Here is a 24534-nt window from a genome sequence, read left to right on the forward strand (position 1 = left end):
CTGACACGTGGAAGCAGATGACTTCCATATTCTGCATAAAGGCAAACAAACCTAAATACCATGGTAGCTAACAGTACTTCTGTTTGAACTGAAGATTTTGTACTTCTGTATGGTTTCTGTAAATCAGAATGTACAATAATTGTGGTAATTTTCTAACAATTCTAGCCTGTTCCTGGAAAACAGCAACCTGTACTAGAATGCATGGCTATTGCTCATTCATTGGGAGTGGAAAACCTGTATGCTGCTTGCATGAAGTAAGTAAAATAAAATAAAATAAAATATTGTTTGTTTTTGATTCTCTGCTTTCTGTTTAAATTATCTTATTTTGGGAGATAGGACTTATTTTGGCATAAGATGTTCACATTTAAAATATTTTTTTTCTTCATAATACTTAAGAGGTATCACTTATGCTAACAAGTGAAGATAAAACATTTTTCATCTTCCTTACCTAAGAGTGGCTCTCTTTTCAACAGATGGGTAGGAAAACACTTTGCAAAATGTTTGTCAGAGAGAAGCTTTGCCAATTTACCTACTGAACTTCAGAACAACTGTCTTGTTATGTTGATTAACTCTTTGGTAAGTAGTGTGCTTTGTATAAAAATAGAGCTATGTAAATTTTTTCCTTATTTAGCTGTACAATGTAATTTAAGAGATAACAAATGTAGTATTTTAAATCTGTAGTACATTTATACTATGTAAAAGTTTCCATTAAAATAACAATTTGAAACCTGATTTTGATGTGAAATGTCCTTGTTATGCTTCATGGCACACAGCCCAGTGATCGTCATATCCACGTCCTGCGTAATAACAGAAAATAAGTTTTTGAACCACAGCTGTGACATCCTAATGCAACATTATGGAAGTGTTCAAGGCCAGGCTGGGTGGGGCTCTGAGAAACTTGGTCACTGCCCTTGGCAGGGTGATTGGGTCTAGATGATCTTTAAGGTCCCTAGTGGCTGCTGCTGCATATTCAGGTGAAAGCCTGAAAACTGAAGAGACTTCAGAGCTATGTGGCTGTGCCAAGAGAAGCTTAAGAGTATCCACAGCTATAAAGCCTTAACAGTTCTTCTGCCAGAATGCATAGCTCTGACAATAAAGATAGTAGCTATAATATCCCAGTAGTACACCTAGTATCTCTTAAGACACTAGGTGTTCTGCCATTATATCAGATCAGTATACTGATTTGTTCATAGAATATACACATAGCTTTGTGTGTCATATGTTGCATAAATATTTGAGAAGTTTTAACTAATGTTTTCAGGTATAGATCTACAGGTGTTCATAGTTACACCACTGCCCATCTCTAAACTACCTCGGGTGTGTCCTGTAGCCAAGAGTGAATGTAGACACAGCTCCAGGCTCTTCTCCGGGCCCTTGTGCAACATTATCACAACAGTTTAAAGATAAATGTTCGGGCCTTCCTTTCCCCTCTGTGCCTATTCCAGTATATAAAGATGCAGTGGTTACAATTTGGGTTGAAATACATGTGCTACCTTTAAGCTGCTGGCACTTGCAGAACATTCATAGCACTGTGGTACTTGGTAGTGCTCCAGGTGTATGCCCAGCTTCTCTGGAAGGTTTTTCCAGTCTGGACTAGTGTGATTTGGATCCCGTATGATTGGTTTAAAAGTTGTGTTGCAAGATTCACTGGTGTTTTATGGACTGAGGTTTTGAAAGCTTTTAAAATTGCAAAACTATACAATAAAGCATAAGCCTCTTCTGCCCAGAGACCAGTTCTGCTGAGTGTTCATTCAACTCCGAGAGCTTAAGACACACATTCCAAAAACCTGTGGAATTCCCAGGGGAGTTTTTCACAATCTGCAAAAATGCTTAAGGCTGCTTCAGGGAGGAAGAAGAAAAGGTCTGACATTAATTTTGCAGGGGCTACTGTTACAATCCTCTTTTTCTCTGCTGCTGGAATTCTCTGCTGTAAAACTTTTTAACAGTTACACCCAGTTAATGAGTATAACTCTGCTGATCTTTCCATTTACCAATATTGGAACTGTAAAGCCTAGTTAATGAGGGGCAGCCCTTTAGAGAAGAAAAGGTACAAAGAAAAGGAGATTGCTGATCAGAAAATCCCTGGGAAGCCACAATGGATAAGCACAGAAACATTAAAATGGGGGTACAGTTTAAAGCACTCTTCAGGTACCTAACCCTGATTTCTCAACTCCATGCAAGAAAATTACTGGTTTTTTAGATAAGTAAAGTGGACTCCACTTCAGAATGGTTAGGAAAAAAATATAACAAGAGAAGTAAAATTCAGTTAGAGCCACTCCTACAAAGTACTGATTTAATTAGAAGTCAATGAAGGCATTTTATGTTTCACTGGAAGTGTCCAATGGGCGCAAATGCTTATTGCCTTGTGAGCAGGGGTTGAACTCTAGACAATTCAAAAAGCTTGTAATTGAGTCCAGTGGGAGCAAAATCAAACTATAAGCAGGTATATAATCTTTAATTTACCTGAGATGCATAGAAGCAACTTGGTTTTGCCCAGATATGAGTAAAACAAAAATTATTAATTGAACAATGGATGGTCAGATTTTTTATTTTAACTATAATCTGCACAGAGAAGGTCCTCCCTGCTTTTGAAGTTGCATGGGACAAACATGATTGTGATCCAAACTTACAGTAGGGGTTTTGTGTCAAATATTTATCTGAATTGCTGTTTTTTTCTAGTGTTACTGATCTTACTGCATAATTTATCAATGTCCTGCTAGGTCATGTTGAATAGAGCTTTCAGTCCATTCTAATATGGATAACCATAAATTGCAAGTTTTTTTCAAGTGATGTGTTAGGCAGTAGAAGTTGCCCTCAGGTACTGTGCTGATGCAATGCATGAAAGAACCAAAAGCACATGGTAATAAATATTAGCAAAACTCTTTACTTGTTTTAAATGTACTTAGAAACATGACATTTACTTTTCTTAGAGAAACTATAGACAACAAAGAGGGGAAGTTCAGTTAAAACTCCATCTGGAAATCAAGAGGATTCATAACTGTGAAAATGTTTTTTGTGTATCCCGAAAGCTGGACCATCCACGCTTACCTAAAACACCGACTTAGCTATTTTATTTCAAAATGTATTACATCTCTCAGCGACCTAAAATGTTTTTCTCTGTTCAGAATAGTTTCTCCACTTAATCTTTGCCTTATTTTCTTCAGGACTGCAGTATGTAATGATACAGTTGAAAAAATACAATAAAGCCTACTGAAAACTTTACTACCTAACTTCAGGCAAAACAGAACCAGTGGATTTTTCTTTTTCTGCTTTAGTTTCAAAGGCAGGTATAATAAAAATATATATAATAAAATTTATTTAAAGAAGAGAAATTACTGCACGATTGGATCCTTGTGTAAAAGTTCAGTGACTGAACAGAAGCTGTTTTACGATCAGCAATTCTTTAAGCAATTACTTGGCAACAGGTTAATTTCTGTTTTTATTTGAAGAACCACAAGAATGCTGCTTTCCTTTTGATGGAGAGTGACCGGCTGATCAACAGCCTCCCCCAAGTGAAGTGGACAGAGGCAGCTGTGGCCTTGGCATCCAGGCTACATGAAGAATGCGTGACATTTATTGTCGCAAACTTCCTACACGTAGTACAAGGCGAAGGCTTCTCTGTTTTGTTGCAGGTAAAAGTGCCCTCAAGTTATTGTATGCTTCCAAATAAATTGAATTGTATTACATTTTGGGAAGTTCAGACTGCTAATTATCAAAATGGCTTCAACTTTTACTTCGCAGTATAATTCTGTGGGAAATTTAAAAAAAAACCTTAGGCAGTGCTAAGTTTTTTGGGGGGGGGCAGGAGGTAGGTTTTTTCAGTGTTGTTTTAAAGCACATAAATATTTTGATATGCAGGACTGACACTGCGTTCAGGTTATGCACCTCAGTTAAGCAAATGTTACAGTTGATTTAGTGGGACGGTTTCTGTGTTGGAAAGAAGTAAGTATGAATACCAGCTTTGAAAAAGCTTTCAGGCCCCTAGAAAAACAGCATGTGCTTACAAGAGAGAGTATGAGCTTGACCGGTATATTCAAACTTCGACTGATTTGTGTTGTGAGTTGCAGGAATGTGGCAGTACTGCAGGTTCTGGTGAGAGCATAGCTAGTCATCTAGCCAGTTCATTTCTCCTGTGAAAGATGTTTTTTAATGTGTGTAGAGGAATAAAAAAATAAATAGGGAGATGTTAAAACATTTTGTCTTTGAATCCAGAGTTGCATGGGGCTGTAAATTCATCACCGTGTGCTTGTTCCTAAAATTTCTGTTAGCAGTAGGCCTCAGGATGATTTGTAGAGGTCTGGAGAGGAGGCGGGTTATGGAATAGATACAAAGGAAGATGCTCAGCTTTGGAATACCTCCTGCACAGCTTGAGAGCAGATCTTCTCTGCTCAGTAATGCTCTTGCATACAAAGTACACTCTTTTGTTTTAAACGGCTGCCCTTTTGTTGTTTCCTCAGGCACAGGCAATGAGCAGCAAACCTGACCTTCTAGAACTAATTTTTAATGCAATTGAAAAAAGCATTAATAATGAAAACAGCTGCTTTCTTCTGGTAGCTGTGGATACATTGTTGGACTCTGCAAATGTGAAGGAGATGGTAGGTTTTTCAATGTGCAGTTTGTAGAAAAACTGTTCTGATATTTTTTCATATAATGGTTCAAATCAGATGATGTGGTGTGAGCTCAGGTGGCTCAGTCCTGCAACTGGGGTCACCCAGAAAAGCATCTGCATAAATCCAAGGTCCTGTTGGAAGTACAGAAAATGTTGTCATATTTTTACTTTCAAGAGAAACCCCATCCATGGCAATAAAAAAGTTCCTGTGTATTACTGAAAATATAAGTCCTATGGGCAACACTGCCCTATTGATCTTTACTATCACTTTAAATTTGTGATGAGAAAAAGCCGATCAAAATGTTGCATTATCTAAAACTTATGGGGGGGAGAGCTTATTCTTTTTCTCCCTATGTGTTTCCCCTCCTTTTTGTGAAAGTCACAGCTACATTTGCTTTTGTTCAAGACTGTCCTCTAAAGCAAGGACTGCCTCTTAATCCAGTATGTGTTTTTTGGATTGGGTGGAGATGTCAGTCTCCATGTGTGTAACATACCGTGTATATCCACACAATCTAAATAATGATATGTAAGCTGTGGATAACTAATTCTGGGAATAATTCATAAATAGTATAACAAAGAATGAAAAATAAATGAAAAATTAATTAATGCAGTCTGGTGCTATTGTAGATCTCCTTGGTCAAAGCAATGAAAATTTAATCAAATACATTCTTTTTCCCTAGAGTATTTGACCTTGTTGTGACACAACTGACAGTGAAGAGCTATTATGGTGTTCATTTAAAAAAAAAAAAAAAAGAAAAACAAAAAGAAAAAAGAGCAATGTAGTGTTTACTAGTGCTGTAGTTTGTAGGTTTTAAAGTACTGAAAAAATTACTGTGGTGGGCAATAATCCTTCAAAAACAGCATCTCCATCTACCAGACCATTATAAAATATATGTGATGACATCATTGATCTAGCTTAGAGAGTAAGTAGATTCTGAAAGGAATAATGACTGGTTGCTATGACAATATGCCCCTCGCCAGCTGCTGATTTGTTACTTGAACACAGGGTTTTACGTGCAAGATCCAGGCGCTGCGTGATAAGCTCTGGGTCTTCCTGGTTCAGTCTTTTTATGCTGTTCGTCACACAGAAGGCTGGAAGCTGATGAGGCCAGACCATCAACAGAAAATACAAGCAGGTATGTTTGGCATCAAACAGCATTAGAATTTTTTAGCAGTCTGTTTAGTAGATAAAATGCAGATGGAATTGTGGAGCCCGATACAAACTAAAGCAAAATCTGTGCTGCTCTGTGTTTTGAAGTGGTGTTTTAGAATAGAAGCATGATGGCATGCTTAGTTAGTTTCAAATATGGGAATCAGTCATTTTCTGTGAAAAGTCTTCCCTCCTTTTCATTTTAGGAGGATATATGATAGAAACCAAACCCATGTAGATGGATTCTATTCTTATTTACAGCTACTCTGAATTACTGAAAACACTGCAGTAGGATTAAAAACCTTATCTGCCTCATTTTTAAGGAGATAAGCTCTGTGGATGAATTAAATTTGCACAAAGCAGATTATGTGTTCTGTGAATTCAGTTTGTGTCCTTTATCGTTTTCCCCATGATGTATAAATATTGCTTGTCTCTTGCATAATGCTTATCTCGTGCTCTGAGCAAATGCAGATAGCTGGACTTCTCGGTTGGTTGGCATTGTGATCCTGTGTGTGCTGCTGCAGAGAGCCCCTAAGGAGCTGCATGGTGTGCTCTCAACATTTTAACAGGCAGCACTTCCAACAAAAAGGAGTTTTTGTTCTTTGTTTCGAAGTACACGGGTATTTCTGAGGGTGCAGAACTGATGATGGAGTTCAGGTTATGGTTGAATATTAGCTTTGATAGTACAGTGTTATAAAAGAAATGTGTTGAATACTTCCCTGAAATCAAATCACTTTTGATTCAAAGGTGAAATAAACATTTTGATGTCCTTTTTGTTAAAGACATTAGTAGCTAGGATATGATAGTTATAAAATTGTTTATGCCGAAAAGTAGATGAAAATTTTATTGTACAATTACATGCTGAGAGAAAGATGCAGTAACAGTCTTTCTAGGCATGATTTAGGGATGTAGTCAAATAATATCTCACTGCTACTGTGTAAAACAGGTTTATGATTTCTTTCCTGGATTATGAAATCCTTCAGAAGCTGAGGAGCTGGCTTTAGAAACAAGGGTGGGTTGTTTATGATTTGGGGTGTTTTACTTTTAAGATGATCATGTCCCTATTGTGAATAATGTCTAGGCTGCTTTGCACTAGTATTTTCAATACAATAAAAATGTTGAAAATCAAGGTGTGTCTTAGTTGTTCAACCTCCATCTTGCCAGAAATTGTTTTCTTTTAGATTAAATTATAACTCAGAGGTAGCATACATATTATATGTGAACAGGCTGAAATGTTTGCATAAATTATCTGGTTTTAATTACAGACAAAATGATCACACAGTACTGGTAGAGAAATACTAATCTTTAGGTCAAATATGTCTAGGATAACTTAAATCAACTTTCATTTTAAAGATTTCTGGTGGTGGTTTATCTTCTAGAAATTTAGCCTATATAGAATTAGAAGGCTATAACAGAGGAGAAAAAATGCCAAAAGAAGGCAGATGATAATGTGGTTTTTTTCATTTACAATATGTCTTGTGTTTTCTTAGGCACAAGTTTATATGGATTTTGTCTTAATATATTGGTATGTATTAATGTGCAGAGTCATTGCTAGAAAAAGGATTAGATCCCTGGGGTGCCATTTTCAGCATACCTTTTGTGTGTTTTTACAGACCTATATAAAAATTATTTTTAGTATCTTCAGTAAGAATTCAGTAGAATTTTTACTTGTGTTATACATACAAAAAATGTATCCATGTAGGATGTCAGAACATAATGAATGCTTAAATTTTTATATCCATTTTTTGCAAAACCTTTTTGCAGCTGAAATATGAATACAAGCATAAATGAAACCTATCGATTCTGGCTCTGTACAGTGTCTATAAATATCCTTTTTGTATTCTACAAGTGCAATTGATTCAAAGGCTTTATTGAAAACTGCTTTCCTCCCAGAGTACATCAGATAAAAATAAGGCATTTACTGCCTGAAAATTCCACATGACAATCACAGGGATAACTCTCATGCCATTATGCTGCATGCTGTCTAAAGAGGCACTATGATCTTACTGTGTACATTTAGGTATTTTGGCTTTACCACTTTTCAAAACTAATATAATTTACTTTAATGTAATTAATCTCTTCTTAACATAGTATAAATAAATATTCTATAAATAACAACACATCACTGAAAAGTATTAGTACTCTAAATTTGAAGCATCTTTTTTGTAAATTCTGTACACTTTCAAAGGTCTCAGTGCACTGCCAGCTTTAAATGAATTAGGCTTGGATAAACAAAAGTCCTACTATGGACATGGGGAAACAGAAGAGTTAAACAACTTGCTTATGGCCATGTGACCTCATTACAGATCTCACATTTTTGTTCCTAACATAAAACCATCTATTTCCACTTAACATTTGCCATGTCACCAAAATTAGCCTTCCTAGAATAATTACAGGACCCAAAGAACTCATTTCAGATGAAGTTGACTGAGTAGGCTGGATTGTTTTCTGTCTGCCTTCTTTCCTGCTAAATAGTAAAGAAAATGCTTCTTCCTTTTACAGCTGCATTTGACAAGGGTGATGACCGAAGACTTGCCAAAAAACCTGTATTCACTAGTTCTCAGGTAAACATTTATATCCAAACGTTAAAAACACTTGGATAATTGCAAACAAAACTATTTTCATTATTTGTTTTAAATGAATACTAATTTTCCATATTGCTTAATGGAACTTGTTTTTGAAAAATCTATATTTTCCTGTGAACTGTTGTTTCTGCAGAATCAGTAATGTTCATTGCTGCAAACATCTGAGGATTCAGACTGTGCTCTGCTACATTTTCAAACAGATAAGCTCAAATAAAAGAGAGGAATTTGTGTTCAGAATCTCATATTCCTCTCTTGCTACATAATGAAACTCATCTGTTTCCTAGAGCAAATGGTTTGCTACTGAGCTAATGAATCTCTGCTATTTTTACTAGAAGCCACCACAACACCAAGTCTCTTACACTCCCTGCCCAGAAAAATATTTTTTAGTGCCCTTAACAACTCTTCTGTTGAGACTCTCAATCAAAACTACATTATCATTTGGTAGAAAAACAGTATGGGTTTCACATGATTTGGCAGTCTTGGATACATTGCAATGGCACTGGTATTACAAAGATTCCATTTCCTACACTTAATTCTCCATATTTCAGTGCATCTCTTTACCTGAGAGAATAAACATTGTCCCTTCTCTGTGGATACACTCTAGGTAATGGTTAAAAACATCACTTGTATTATACAATAATTTTGGGGTTTATGTTTGTAGTAATGCATAGCTTTGTTCCTCTTTGGAAAGTATGCACATATAACTCAAAAAAATTTTCTTACTTCAGCAGCCTCTAATAATATATCCATTACAGAATAATTTGTCCAAAGTAAAAGCAAAACTCTACTTAGATCTTTTTCTCTTCTTTATATAGAGCAGTACTTCCCATGAGTGATTTGTGCTGCTTTTATATTCTTGAAAGCCAGCAAACTAAGCTAAAATATATATATATTTAAATTTATTTCTATGTTGAATGTTGTTGCTTTAGATTTATGTACTAATTTAAAAGTAGATGTGTTTCAGAAGTGTAAGAGTATGGACAGTTTGGTTTTACACATGTTGTCTGTTTTGGTTGGGGGTTTTTTCTGATGCCTTTTTTTTTCTTTTTTAATCCTAGCTAAATAAAACTACTACTCAATCTGTTGGTATAAGGAATAGTTCCTGGACAGAATACGGCAAGAAAGATTGCTGGGGAGATCCTTCCACCAATCAGGATAAAATGAAATCTGATGGATTAGGAGCATCTGGACATACATCCAGCACCAATAGAAACACTGTTAATAAGGCTCCAAAGCATGAGGATGTAAAGGGAAAAGATGGCAAAAAATTAGTTTCCAAGATTACTAAGGATTCAAAACCTGGGGAAAAAGCTGCCTCGCCAAAGGCTAGAGCTGTTATAAAGACAAAAATAGAAAACAATGGAAATGTGAAGGCTGAAAGCATGCTTAGCAAGCAAGATGGAGAAAAGACATCACCTGCAACTGGACAAAAAAATTCTGGAAGTGGCAAAGGACTAAAGAATCATGAAGGAAAAATTGCAGGTGCCAGACCTAAAGTGCTGACAGTAACCTCAAGTGTGCAGATCAAAACAAAACCATTGAAAAAAACCCCAGGGAAGGAATCTCCCTCCTTAGTGACTGTAGCAGCAACTTCCAGCAAGTCAGCAAACTCAAATGCGGATAGCAAGACTGTCAATGAACAGACAGAGGAACCCAAAGAGGATAAATTGGTAGAGGAAGGGAAAAAACAGACTGGTAATTTTTTATGATTTTTTTTATTGAAGTCTTGTTCTAATTTGCCTCAGGCTGGTCATACACTGAAAACCAGTCTGGGAAGCCTTAAGAAAATCTACTATAGATTGATGGGAGTTACTTTCTTTCGCTGTAAATAATTATTAACTGACTTTATGGTCAATTGATAGCCATAGAAAATGGTAAACATTTTACAAGTTTAGCATCTATGCTGTTTTCAATAACTGACCTTCATGTATTAGATTTTTTCAGTACGTACATCCAGTGCATTTCCCCCTGTAATTAACTTTGAATTTACTTTACAATAGTGAAAACAAAGGCATCTGTGAAGATATCAAATGGAGTCACCACCAAAAAAAAAAAGACTGAGCTTGAGGCTAATGTCACAACAAGCAGGTATGTTACAGATCAGTGTGCTGCTTTATATATGTGTGTATGAGCTTGGGGAGAAACGTTTCAGGTGAACTATTAAACTTGCTGTTAGATCAATCAACATGTTCTTTTTAAGCTGAGAATGGTTGTCTGTAGGATGTTATTTGCAAAACAATTTGAATTAGCTATTGGAAAAATTCTGTAAAGATAAAATTGGTTTGGCTTTTGTGTTGGGCTGTTTCATGCTAATAATTTTTAAATTGTTATAGGTCATTCAGAATTCTGCATACTGGAACAGTTAATGACTACACAAGGTGTTGTAAACTTATTGTTTCTGGAATAGGTTAAACTGGACAGGGAGACAACTGAAACACCATGAAATTGTGAAATGGGTCATTTTATATATGTTTTATATACATTAAAAATATAGATGCACAAATAAGTTTTATTCTCAGAAAGTTTACTTTTTAGGTCGCATTTTCGATGTTTATATGTGTGTGCACATAAAACCACATATATTGCTTGTTTAAATATAATTAAACATTACTAGATCTAAGCTTGGAAATAATGGATATAATAATTTCCTTGCAGTCTGACAAAAAAATCAACAGGAAAAGGATGCAATGAGCAAAATGTACAAACAGTTCTAAAGAAAAAAGGGAATGTCAGTACCAGTTCTGCAGCACAACAAAAGGCTCAAAACACACCTACCAATTCTCCCAAGAGCCAAGGTAAAGTTTCATACAGCAATTAAATGATCTGGCACTGTTAAGTAAAGCTTTGGGTTTTGTCTGTTTGTTTTTTAGCACAAGTGTTTGGAAAAATCTTCTGAAGAATTCTGGGATTTTTCCATATTTCAATTTTGGTGACAATCCTAAACTGTAGAATGCAAATTAATGTGTCAACTTCAAAATGTTTAGAAGACAGTCTTCACTGCCAATTGGTGTTTTCTCTTGCTTGTTTAATCTGCATTGCAGAGTCTTCTATTTGCTGATCCCCTGCACTTCTGCATTTGGAACCATGACTGAGTCCAACAGAAATGCTGTAGGTTGAGCGTTTATAATAAGCATCAGAGATATGGACTGCAGACTCCTTCCTGGCTCCCTATTTTGGTGTTCCCCCACAGCAGTAGCACTACTGACACTGACCCACAAGCTGCTGATAGCAAGACTAGGAAATGACATCATAGACCACAGAGAGGGAACACTGCTTTATAAAGAAACAAAGTGTTAAGGATGGAGCTCCAGTATTCAAGTTATATTATCTTTAATGCATTATGATATAGAAAACACAGGTTCTGTCAATTTGTGGTCATTAAAGATCTTTCAGTGTTTTCTGACTGAGCAGGGACATTAATTCTGGTATTCTAATCACATTATGACTAATGTAATTATTTTCTGCCTCCTTTCATTTCCTCTACAATATAAATTGAATACAGTGCTCATCACTTCCTGTGCTAAACTGCTGTGTAGTGTTTCTATGCATTATTAGAGAGCTGCTGCTTTCTACTCCAGTGATGACTACCTCAGTTACAGGCTGAAGTAATTCCTGTATGTATATTCTATGAGTTGCTTTAAAGACAGCATGTAAATGCAAGATGGTATTTTTGTCTACTGTTTGTTTAAGATCTCAATTCTTCATTCTTTATTAAGCCCTAAATCCCTTAGTTACATGAAATGCTGAGTAACTTGTTTCTCAACATAAACACTAACATAAAATTGGTCAGTGTACTGTGACTGGCATATACAATCTTTATAGTCTTTTTTACTGTTTGTTAGGACCTCAGGGGGAATCAACAAATTCACTGAAATCAGGAATGTCTCCAAAACATAATGAAGAAAAAAATGTGTTACAACATCTGGTTCAGACAACACTACCAGAAAAACATCCTTCAGCCAAGAAGAAGAGTGTTAAGCAGTCACAAACACCTGTAACAAAAGCCACTGCAAAAATAACACCTAAAGCCCTGGCTCCATCAAAGCATGCTGAGATTACAAATAGTAAAGACCCGAAACAGAAATCAGCTGTATTAAAATCTCAGTCCTCTGCCCAAAAACATTCAAGGAATGAGTCTCCTGTTGTCCAGAAGAATGTGCACACCTCTGAGCACAGAGATTCAGGACAGAAACTTGAGAAAAACACAGCTGATGCTGTGGCAGGTCAGCTTCATGACAATAATGAATCTTTTAAACCTACGGTGCAAAGCAGCAGTGATGATAAACTGCTGGAGTCCTGTCAACCCAATAAACAAAAATTATCAGATTCTACTGAAAATGTGCAATACAAAATACAATCTGAGTCTTCTTCTCCTCTAATTACAGAAGAAACTATTTCTAAATTTCATGTTTCAGTGCAAAATGACAGGGAAACAAGACAAATCTGTAAAGATCAGTGTGGAATTAAAAAGATTGAAGATACAAAGATTGATTATACAGCTGAATTTCACTGCCATGCACAATCTGCCAGTGATGGATATTCAGACTTTTCCAAGGAAACCAATCAAAAGGCTAGTGTTCCAGGAGAACTGGTGAAAGATTCAAAAACAACAAAAGTCTGTAGTGAGCAAAGTGATAAATTAAACTCTGAAACAGGTCTTAACTATGATGAAAATGCTTTGTCAAGCTTTTCCAGAATAACCAATAAAGAAGATGAGACATCATCTCCTCAGATCCATATGGAGGGATTTCTTACAGCTGATGAACTGTGTGATACATCAGCCTTGACTGAATATAAATCAGTTACAGCAGATTTAGATGATGTTTCAGAATGTTCCACAGAACAAATAACAGAAAAGTATTCACCTAGTTACACAGAGCTTATAGACCCTACAGAAATGCCAGAAAACCAGGAAAATGCAGAAACTCCCTTTGTTGACCACTGGAATACTGGTGCCATAGATCCAAAAGAGAGCCCGGAATCAGATACTGGCAGTGCAACCACATCCTCTGATGATATAAAACCAAGATCAGAAGATTATGATGCTGGAGGCTCTCAGGATGATGAGGGATCCAATGAAAGAGGGATTTCTAAATGTAGCACTATGTTATGTCATGATTTTCTTGGAAGAAGCAGCAGCGACACAAGTACACCTGAGGAATTAAAAATTTATGATAGCAGCCTAAGAATAGAAGTGAAAATGAAAAAAGAGGGTTCTGATCTCTTCCGTGTTAATTCAACGAGTGATGATGAAATACCAAGAAAAAGACCTGAAATTTGGTCCCATCAGGAGAGTTCACGGACCAATACTAGAGAAAGCAAAAGTTCTACTTTTGGAAATGCACAGTTTACTCAGGAAGCAGACCAAGTTTCTTCTTCTGCCGATGAAACAGAAGATGACAGATCTGAAGCAGAGAATGTTGCACAAAACTTCCCTCCATCAAATGTGCCCACTCAACAGTTCCAAGGAATTGATAATTTAGCTTTTGAAGATGCAACAGAAAATGATACTGTAAGTCAGGAGTTTTCTAAAACTAAAAATTTCAAACGATCTGTTTTACTTTCAGTAGATGAATGTGAAGAATTGGGATCTGATGATAAAGTGGAAACTCATACTTCACGTCAGCACTCAATAGATTCTCTTACTCCAGAAGTATTTGACAGTGTTTCTCAAGAGCAGCACGGAAAGACCTTTTATTCAAGACACTCAGAGGAAACTGAAGAAGGATTCCTGGATGGCAAACAGCGTAAGGATAGAGACAATAAGTCAGATAAAAGTGGAAGTTCTCTCCTACATCTTCACGGTACTGAAATCCCAGGGAAGGAGGACGAGGGTGCTTCAATGACTGAACAAAATTGCCCAGAAAAAATCTATTCAGCAGCTAGTCCATGTCCAGGAGAAAAACAGGAAGTAAATATGAAGAATGAGGTTGCTATTGAATTTCAGCAGTGCAATAAGTACTTAGACAATGATGCAAAATCTCAAGAAAGACCATGTCATCTGGATCTTCAGCAGAGAGAAACTAATTCTGATGCGCAAAAGAACAGCTCTGCAAAACCTGTAGAAGCCAGTAAGAATCAGATACTGACTCAGGAAGGTCAAGTGAGAGACAGTCAACCACCAACTACTGAATGCGCTAATACTGATTTACTTCCAGGTAATGTACAGAAATAGAAACATTCAGTCATTCAAAAACAAATTAATAGGCAAAGCTCTGGCAATTTGTCTGGGATTGAATCCTGAACTGAAGTAATTTTGGCTGAAACTATATTAAATTTAAATATTTTTAAGTAGTTCACTTGGGTTAGAGAATGCTTGTCTGTTTGAAATATCCGTCAATACCCTGCTGTTCAATGAGAAACTTGACTACAAGAAAAGAGATTTTATGTAATGCTAAAAGAAAGATTGGATACAGTTGTCTGTACTTCAGTTATTTTTGATCCAATCTAACATTGACAGCATCAGCTTTTGATGGAATTTTAGTATTTGTTTTGTCTGCTTGACAACATATAGTATGTCTGAATGGGATGTGCAATAACTAAAGTAATAACCTTAACTAAAGCGCACTGAACTGTTTACCTGAACAGCTATATGCATTATTGTTGTAATTTATTTATTTATATATTATATACCAATTTGGATCCTTCTCCCACTGAATATAACTGAATATTTGCCATATACACCAGTGGGAGCAGGTTTGAACTCTGCTTTAGAGCTTGTGAGATGTCTAAAATTCTAAATTTTACCAATAAAAGCTTATTTCCTAAAAGAGAGATTATACTTAGAACTGATGCTTATATACAGAAAAGTTCTAACTTGTTTCATGTAGCTAGATGAATACTTGTCTAGTTTTGTGTTTTGTCTTCTTTATATCAATAATTCAGTCTGTTTATCCCATCAAAAATATACAATAGTGTTGATTACAACTATTGTATATTCAAGAGCAATGAAACACTGATGATGATCTGTGTTCAGCCAGACCACAGAACAAGAAGACATTACAAGTTGTACTATTTTTTTTAAGTTTGCTTGCCCTTGCCTGCAGCTGCCCTTGCATGTGCAGTGTAGAAATAAGCCTGTGGATAAACAATTTTGGTTTTAATTCTCTCCTAAGCTGACATAGCTTAAGTCACCATTCAGTAATCATTCTCTATTAATTCCCTCTATGCACCTCCTGGTCTAAATTTAATTTATGTAGTAAATGAGAAATTTCATGTGCATTAAGTGTATATTTACATTGTCATTTTCTGTATCAGAAACTTAATTATGGAGGTTATTGTTAATTACCAGTGGTGATTGCTACTTTAACTTAATTTATAAATCATACTTTGTTTTTTATATAGGAAATAAATGCCTCAAATTTTGTCAATTTTGTATAACCCTCCATCCCCCCTTTTTTTAACCTGATTGGATTGTCCTTCCTGAATGAATTAAATTTTGCTCTACACAGCCCTGAGGGGAGGATCATCTACAATTTTTACATTGTACAGTATTGTGAATTATTTCAGGAGACATAGATGATTATGACACAATGGCACAAACCTGCATGTATGAACATCGGCCTCCAAAAACCCTTTCTCCAATATATGAGATGGATGTTGGAGAAGCAATTGAGCAGAGGATGGATTCAGAAACAGCAGTTCTAGATGTGGATTTTGAAGATCAGCAGTTTGCAGAACAGGACTGGACTCTTCTCAGGCAATTGTTATCTGAGCAGGACTCAAATATAGATTTCAAAAACTCTGTTCCTGAAGACCTTAACTTAGCACAATGTCTTATCAATCAGACACTGTTTCTGGCACGAGATGGTTCAAATCCTCAGGGTACATCACAAGTTGACACATTCAGTAGGTGGACTGAGCTCATGTCTCCACTGGACGATTCTTCAGCAAGCATTACAGTGGCAAGCTTTTCATCTGAAGACTGTTCATCCCCTCAAGGGGAATGGACAATTCTTGAACTGGAAACCCATCATTAAGGTGACCAACTGTTTGCAACTGAACTCCAACCCATTCCCCAAATCTATTTTTGATGCGTTGTTTCCATACAATAATGATACTGCATCAGTCAAGAACGAGCAATTCTTGATACTGAGGCAATCTTTCTTATATAATGAGGTAAATATGTTAATTTATAATCTAGATTTAATCACAGGTACGGTAATTTTTCAAGACTTAAATGTATGTCTTTTCTAAAAATGAACTTTGAGCATGTATTTTCTAGAATTGTTAGAAAAATTAGATTACATGAACGAAAAATCTTGGTTTCCACCTTCCCTTTTATCTTCTTTTTTGACATTTAATGTTCTCATTCAGCAAAAATTTAAAGATGAATGCACAATTAGTAGAGCTATTCCCCTCCTTTTTTTCCCCCCCTCTCTCTATGGTCACTTCATTTTACAACAATAAAGATTCAGAATGGTTGTGTCAAAAGGTGATGTGTGCCAACACTACTTTAAATGATGGAAACACAGTCTTATGTTCAAAGAAAATGTTTCAATCTGAATCTGCCTTGGGCCTTATTAATATGAGCAGCTTGTTTCATCTATTTCTTCCATATTAAATTTTTGTATTTTGGTTTGTTTTGTTTAGAAGTTTGCAATAAATTTTTTAAATTGTGTTTCCTTTAAATATAAGACTTCAGAGGGTCTGTGCTATAGGAAGAGCACTTTTCATTTCTTGGAAATGCATGTTTAAGTAAATATTTAAAATGGCATAGTGCATGAATTTAAAGGAGTTGGTAGAATGCTGCTCCTGTTCTAAGAAACAGCATGTCTGATGTTTCCACGAATATATCTGATGCTGAAGTCGTGGTCAGTGTTACATCAGAAGTCTGACTGACTAGAATTACCTTCTGGCTTCAATTCATAACACTTGCACCCTCCTGATGCTGGGGCATAGCAAGATTCTCAGGAATTCAGTTTTGTTTGTTTTTACAGATGCTACATTTTTGGAGCAGTAATAGGATTCTTGCATCTTCATTAATATCTCTAGTGTAGCTTTTATATATTGAGACTAAATGTCAACATAACCTTTCTTCTGACTCAGAGTGAAATAGGATACAAAGCTCATTCTGCTGCTTTTGGCTATTTGAGTGTGGATAGGACTAATTATTGTCTTTTGTGATTTGACAAGGAGGAAGGAGTGAGAAACTCTTTGTAATTGTTACCAAGTCAGAACTCCTGAAACAAACAAGTTTTTCCCCCTGCAAAGGCTGGGCTCTCTAAAATACCTGCATTATGGAAACAGGAGGGCTTGTCTTTCACACAGCCTGAAGTCTAAACAGGAAGTATTCTACCTCCTCTCAGTCATTAACAGAAGTGCCTTCTGAAATAGGTGCCATATGGCAGTAAATGGCTACTAACATCCTTCTTTTGTGGAAACTATTTAAGATAAGTACACAACTTAAGCTGGTTGTAACCACCGGTAACATGGTCAGTTTTGCAAGCTTTTGCACAATTCCAACAGTGCACCTTAATTTTTTTGGCAAACTTCATTTCTTACTGTTCATAGTCAAACTCTCAATTCTGTGGAAATATGAAGTTGCCCTAGCGTATGAATGAAGTTATGACCTGTCTGACCTTTGGATCTGACATAATAAAGAGCTTTGGGGCAAAATAGTTTATCTAGAAAGCCACTTTGTTGAACTTCTGGTACAAAAGTAAAAGTAATGTTTTATTCTCCTCAGAACAAACAGAGGAAGAATTTTATATCTCATTGCTTAATGTCAAGGTAGGGGGAAAAATAGGAAAGCCTTCCTTTCTCTATGTCAGTGGAGGACTCTAACTCAGGGAAGGAAGATGTTCAGTCTCATAATAAAAATCTTTCTAACCAACTCTTTTAGCAGCAGTACCAGTAGTTTGAAATATTATAATTCAAAATATTATAAATGTAATACACTGTATTTAACCCAGTTTTCATATTGAGGAATTTAGGAGAACCTTTAGAAGTGCAAATCATCAAGAAAACCTGTTTTTCACCTTCAAAGTTTACAAGGTTTATCAGTAGGGGATAGTCTTTTGAATAAAAGAAAGAACTATAGTATTAGCCAAAGTAAAAGATGAAACTTGAGAGAAGCTCTTACAGAAGGCTGAAGAATAGTGTTTGCAATTTCTCTGTAAAACACTGAAGTAAAACTTGTTTACCAAAAAGCTTGATCAACTTTCAAATCCTGATGATATTCTGATAGTGGGCATTCACATGTTAAACAAGATGAAGTGATGGAAAGGAGAAGTGACAGAAAGTGAAAGAAGGGCTCCTTTGGTCTATTTTTTGTTTTGCCCATATTTTTAACTCTAACTGAATTGATAGAGCAGCACTGAAGCGACACACAAAGTTTCATGTTTGTTTTATGAATTACAACACATACAGAGGTTTATTTTTTCTTTGCATTTACTTTTCCGATTGTATCAAAATGAAATTAGCTTCTGTCTTCAAGTCCACAATGATGTTGCTGCAATTCCTTTAATAGTTTTGCAGCAGAGCGCTGATTAGGATATGGTATTGTTCAGTTGTTACATATGCAGCCATAGAATTCAGCTTCCCACAGCCAAAGAGTGTCTGTAGAAGTAGCAGGAATAGAAAGTGGTATTGTTTTTAATTTGCGTTACCAGAGTGCCTGTGAAGCTTAATCAGACCAACATCCCACTGGCTAGACATTGTACAAACCCAGAACGGAAACAAAGACTTCCCACAGAGTGCTTATAATCCAAGTTAAGACAAAAGACCAAACAAAAATGCACATGGATGGAAAAGTAAAATGAGCGTGTCAATGTTTATCTAGCTGATTAGCAATGGTCTCAGCGCATCATCAGTTTAAACAGTCATTTTTTTTCTCCTGTATGCATTATGAGAAGGGGAAGTTGGAAGGTGAGATTTAGAGGCTGGATAATGAGGGAGCTGGAAGAACCTATATTCCTGACCAGCCTTGGTGCTAGCTAAACTCTCTTCCTACTTGACCCTGACCTCATTCAGGGTCAAGCTTTTGGCCAGGTGTAGGTGGCTATGTATTAATAGTATCAGTCACCTGAGTTCTTCAGAGTCCTGCTCGTGCCTCCTGTCAGTGATTTTGTCACTGTACTGGCCTCATTTCCAAAGCATGAGAGAATGGATAAAGGTTTGTTTGAAAACTTCATAGAGAAACAACCAATGCTAGTGTCACAGGCTTCAAATGAATAGTGATTAAGAGGTCCTGGAGGACCTCTAAAGTAGAGACAAGGTAGGTACATCTGATGAAACAGTGAAAGGGTGTCAGTGAAGAAACTAAAGAGATGGCATAGTGAAAATATTGTTTAAGGATTTACCTTTGCAGTAGTATTTTGGATAAGAGCAATAAAATTGCTTCATCAAAGCCTGAGCAGACATTGTTGCAGTTAAGAGGTGATACTGACAGCTTACCTGAGATCGTTATGGGAATGGGAAGGGTGTCTGTATCCTGCAGGTAGTAACACCAAATTTAGTAAACTCAGTGAAATTTAGAGGCGAGAACTCAGAAATCAGAGTGACTAATGACCCTGATTTTGCTTATCTTGAATTATGTTGTGAAAGTGAAAAACAAGGAAGGATGTTTTACATATGTGAAAGTATTAAGTTTAAAAAAGACTGTACCTCCAAAAAGTGGTCCTGTAGTCATAATAACTTTTTTTTTTTTACTTGAAAAATTAGAGTCTAGTCTGGACTGGAGAAGCAGCTCTGCAGGGTTTTTACATACAGATACTAGCTAAAATTGTATTTGTGGAATAAATCACCAAAAGAAGTATTGCAGAGGGAAAATGGAAGCAACAAACAGTTGGAAACCTACAAGAAACTAAGGAAAGTGGCGGTTCTTCCAAATAATCTGCTCAAAAAAAAAAGAACCATTAGGTAAGCGAAGGAAATAAAGATGAAAACAGGAGTCAAATGAGGATGACAGGATTTAAGGAAAACTGCACCACTGGCTTCACTGGACAAAGCCCACAAGGCAGATGTATAAAATACCAGTTTTGAGGTTGGTTAAGAAAGTGTTCTTAAGGACTGTGGTCAAAATGAGATATTGGCTCACAGAGTAAAAGGCAACCAGATGCCAGTTTGGTAGAGCATGACAGAATTGCAGGAAGGAAACTGAGCCTAACTATTAAGAGAGAGGCAACAGTTAGAAAAGCAGATCAGTTAATAATATATTCTAGGTTGCTTTTTCAATGCATGAGATTATGCCATGTTTATGTAGCGCAGCAAAAGAAATGTGGAGACAGACATACAGTGACGATCAGGAGAGATAAGTGAGCATGAAATGAGATCAGCAGGCAGTCTGGGCTGCTACAAGTGATCAGATCAGTGCATAAAACCCAGACACTGGCTTTTGTGGTGTACGGGTAGTGGAAAGGACACTCCATATATTCATCATTTTTTCCCTTAGAAAAACTTCTAGAATCATAGAATTACAGAAAAGTATAGAACTATAGGAAAATGCAGGCTTGAAGAGACCTCCAAAGGTCTCTAGTCTGACCTGCTGCTAGAAGCAGGGGTAACTTCAAAGTTAGATCAGGTTGCCATGGCCTCATCAAGGTTCATAGCATATAAAACCGTAATAAAGTCAGCAGGGACAAACACAATGCTCATGTGAAGCAGTTATTTGAGATTAAAATATTCCAATAATATTGAAACTACTTCAACTATTGTTGAAAAATATTAGTAATTAAGTACAAGAAATATGGCTTGCTTGCAATATTTTTAAATTCTGGATGATATGTGACTGAACTGTACATGTTTAATAATCTTACCTCACACTTTTTAAGGTTTTAAATTATTTCAAAATTATACTGAATTTTTGACTTTGCAAATTTTATTATTATTTTGGAAGAATTAGGGCAAGAGAACTTTGCATGTTTCTCTCAAAAACTGTCCATAGGATGTGTTCCCTAGCATTGTCTTATCAGTTTCTTTCAGGGAATATGTAAAAACAAACAAAAAAACCCACATCGCTGTTCTAAGTACAGATTATAGGAGACTGTTTTAAAACTTTCAGTATATATTATTGCCATCTGGAAAATAATTAGTAGCATGTTCATTCTAGTTTGCTCCAGAAAATCTAAACCTTTGCATGAAGGAATTAAGAACTGCTCTTATGTTGTACATCAGTTGCTCAGAACCAAGACGTTTAAGAATTCATTATTTTGCTTTCACTAATGTCAAAGAAAAGACTGTTGACCTCAGCTGAAGCAGGTTCAAGCCTTGCTTATATTAATGCATGTACTAGAAATGCTATTTTTCCAGTATATCTATTTCATAGTTTTCTAATTTTACTCTACTAATAACATTGTACAATTGTAGGTGTGACAAATTACAGCTAGAAAGACTTCAATTTATTAGTCATAACTGTATGCATTCTGTTAATATTTCATGACTGAAGTGATTTAACATTTTTACATTGATAGATGACTTTCATGCCAGGACTACACAGGAACTGAGGACAAAAGACAGGATGAGAATTATTGCAGCTTTGTTACAGCAGATGATTCCCTGGAAATGAGCTTTTAGATATGAAATCCAGTATAATTAGAAGCTTTCATCTCTTGCAGAAAATCCATACTGATTTTCGTATCTCTCTCTTGAACACAAGCTATATATGATATTTTTTGAAAAATAAGCTTTAATGTGTTCCATTTTGGAAAAATTACAGCTCAGATCTCTTCTTTAGCTAATTTAAAACCAAGCTTCTTCCCATTGACAACTACTACCTGTGTTTAAGGAAACTAAACTTGTAACAGGATATCGATTGGGGAAAAATACCGAGTTTGATAATTTCTTTGATTTTTTTTACATTTGGTAACTAATATAATAACAGAAAAAGCTATACAATGCATGCATGCACACCTGTTTATTTATTGCATTTGATCTTCCTTTTATACTTTGCAGTCTGTACTGTGCAGTCCATTAGGCCACAGTTCTGCAAACACAGGAGCGAATCCACATGCACATTTGCAGATTGGCTTTCCATTTAACATTGGCTTTTCAGAAAGGGTAATGGAGCTGGCACTGGGGGCAGGCACTGGGCATGCTTGGGCTTTTATACAGTACTCAGCTTAATGAGCTTCTAATCCTGATGAGCCATCTGGATGCAGTTAAAGTATGAAATAATTAATAACGGAATTCCATTAAGTTGCTTCCCTGTTCTCCTTGATTTATTGCTGAAGTTGCCAGTTCAGAAGACTATTCAATTAGAGAAATCAAAGTCCTAAGAAATCATAACTTTTCACGTTACATACAACAAAATTTCTTTTGCTATTGCACAGTAAAATATGAATACTGATCATGTCTTCAGTAACTCAAACCTCAGTATTTGGAGGGGCTGCCTGTAACTCAATAAATAGATGTATTTAACAAGGACATTGGTGGTCAGATTAGGATGATGACTGTTAACTGCATTAGAGTGCATATTCTGGTGAACCTGAACAGAGGCTCACATGCACAAATTTGGGACTCAGCCCAGTGACCCAGGTAGTCCATCAGATTTTATACTTTTGCACACCAGTGAAAGTGGCTACTTGTTCTAAGCTCCCACTGCAGTTAGTGTGAGAGATCCACATCTCTAAAAATCAGTGTATTTAAGTGTCTGAACAGAAAGACTACTTACCTGAGTAAAAACTTTGGCTCATGTAACTTAGCTGTATAACCCACTTTTGAGATTGATCTCACCAACTTAAACCTACGGCATCCTCATTTATGCAATCCTTATTTAGGAATGTTTGTGGTTTTCTTACACTTGTTTTTAATGAAATTATTTTAGTTCTTCACTTTTTTTTCAAATAACACTCTTCTGAGTGTGGAATGGCATCCTGCCTCTCAGTAGAGTTACATCAGTGTGCTTAAGATCAGTATAAATAGGACAAACCATAGGTACATGCCAGATCTAGTGTAAGTAGTATAAAAACTTTTTGTGACCTTCATAGACTGAGGTAATTTTAATGTCCACAAACATGAGACCCACCTTTAAATCAAACTTCCTACTTGTAACAAAATGTCCTCCTGTATCTGTAGAGAAGAAAACTTCAATCTCTATTTTCTGGATTATCATGTTTTAGTAATCAAGATTAATCCAATATATGTATAACGGGATGCATCTGGAGGAAAGTCTGAGTCACTTGCTATAGTCCATGACTTTATGGTCCAAGAATATTTTGACCACTCAGTCTTGTGGAAGGAGGGGGAGGGTTTTAAGCTCTCAAACTGAATGCTTGCATGTTTTCCAACTGCTTGCTTTTCAGATTTAGATCATTAGCTGGGGCCTAAGTAATCGTATTTCCAAATGACTCCTTGTCAACACCATCTTCTGTTTCCAGAATATCTGTATGGTTGCATAGTCCCAAAACCTTTCTTCCCCATGCTACATACTGAAGGTTCTTAGTTGATTTCTGTATGACAGAAAATAATAAACCTATGTGTAAGTTAAATGCTGAGTCATTGTACTTCATTCAACTTGTGGACTGCTGACATCAATTTTTATTTGTGCTCTGTCAACTGCAAAAAAAAAGCGTTACTTTTCTATGTGTTTAATGAACCTTCACTCTTCCTCTTTCTCCTCAAAAAGAAAAAAATTAATTTTTCTTCAATTGTGTAGTCAGAGAACAGGATGGGTGATGTGTGCAAAGATCAACAATCAATTCTCATATAAAATGCATAGAGAGGAAGAGACCTGTGTAACTGCCCTACAAAATCAAAAAATGGTGCTGATGTAGAACACACAGGATATGGCTCTGGACAGTACAGAGAAACACTAATTAGATGATAGATTTTACCTTGTCATAAATTAGTTATTCATCCAAATGCTTACACCATTATCTTCATCATAGGGGAGTTGTAATCCCAAGATCTTTCTATTCCTGCCTAAATGGGGTTCTCTGCTCTGCTTCCAGGAATTATTTGATGTGCTGCCAGACTCAGCCCTATTCTTTCTCTCTCCTGCACCATCACCCGTATGTGAAATGCACCATGTAGGTATGTGGGAAAGGAATGCTTCTGAGGTTTAAAGCTAAGACTACCAAAATGTCAGAAACTGTCACAGCAGAGATAACCATAAGTATTAAAATAAATTTAGCTCATCAGATAGCACAGGATCCCTCAAAAGTCACTTTTGGGAAGGAAAACTTCTGTGGAGAATGCTCTGAAGAATACACAATCCAGAAAAAATTATTTTCTTTGAGTCCAAGCTCTCT

General features: G+C 36.2%; 2 protein-coding genes across 4 annotated transcripts in view; one reads left to right on the forward strand and one right to left on the reverse strand.

Annotated features, from left to right (window-relative positions):
* The window catches only part of KIAA1107 (KIAA1107 ortholog), a 40091-nt gene extending 16319 nt beyond the window's left edge, over nucleotides 1–23772 (forward strand). Inside the window, exons 7-16 of one of the 2 annotated variants that reach the window (XM_017834996.1) lie at nucleotides 166–254; nucleotides 474–576; nucleotides 3450–3632; nucleotides 4458–4595; nucleotides 5616–5745; nucleotides 8262–8323; nucleotides 9403–10039; nucleotides 10345–10432; nucleotides 11000–11139; nucleotides 12187–16149. In XM_017834996.1, coding sequence (XP_017690485.1) covers nucleotides 166–254; nucleotides 474–576; nucleotides 3450–3632; nucleotides 4458–4595; nucleotides 5616–5745; nucleotides 8262–8323; nucleotides 9403–10039; nucleotides 10345–10432; nucleotides 11000–11139; nucleotides 12187–14519 — 3903 coding nt within the window. In that variant the 3' untranslated portion in view covers nucleotides 14520–16149. Of the gene's footprint in view, nucleotides 1–165; nucleotides 255–473; nucleotides 577–3449; nucleotides 3633–4083; nucleotides 4596–5615; nucleotides 5746–8261; nucleotides 8324–9402; nucleotides 10040–10344; nucleotides 10433–10999; nucleotides 11140–12186 lie in introns of those variants that run through there. The other variant, XM_017834997.1, reaches the window with a different exon arrangement.
* GLMN (glomulin, FKBP associated protein) overlaps nucleotides 18837–24534 on the reverse strand; it is a 36072-nt gene continuing 30374 nt past the window's right edge. The window contains exon 22 of one of the 2 annotated variants that reach the window (XR_001878054.1): nucleotides 18837–18904. The gene's annotated coding sequence lies outside the window, so the exon portion shown is untranslated. Of the gene's footprint in view, nucleotides 18905–23631; nucleotides 23734–24534 lie in introns of those variants that run through there. The other variant, XR_001878056.1, reaches the window with a different exon arrangement.

Source organism: Lepidothrix coronata, unplaced genomic scaffold (genome assembly GCF_001604755.1).
Source record: "Lepidothrix coronata isolate B3197 unplaced genomic scaffold, Lepidothrix_coronata-1.0 Scaffold247, whole genome shotgun sequence".
Taxonomy (NCBI): Eukaryota; Metazoa; Chordata; class Aves; order Passeriformes; family Pipridae; genus Lepidothrix; species Lepidothrix coronata.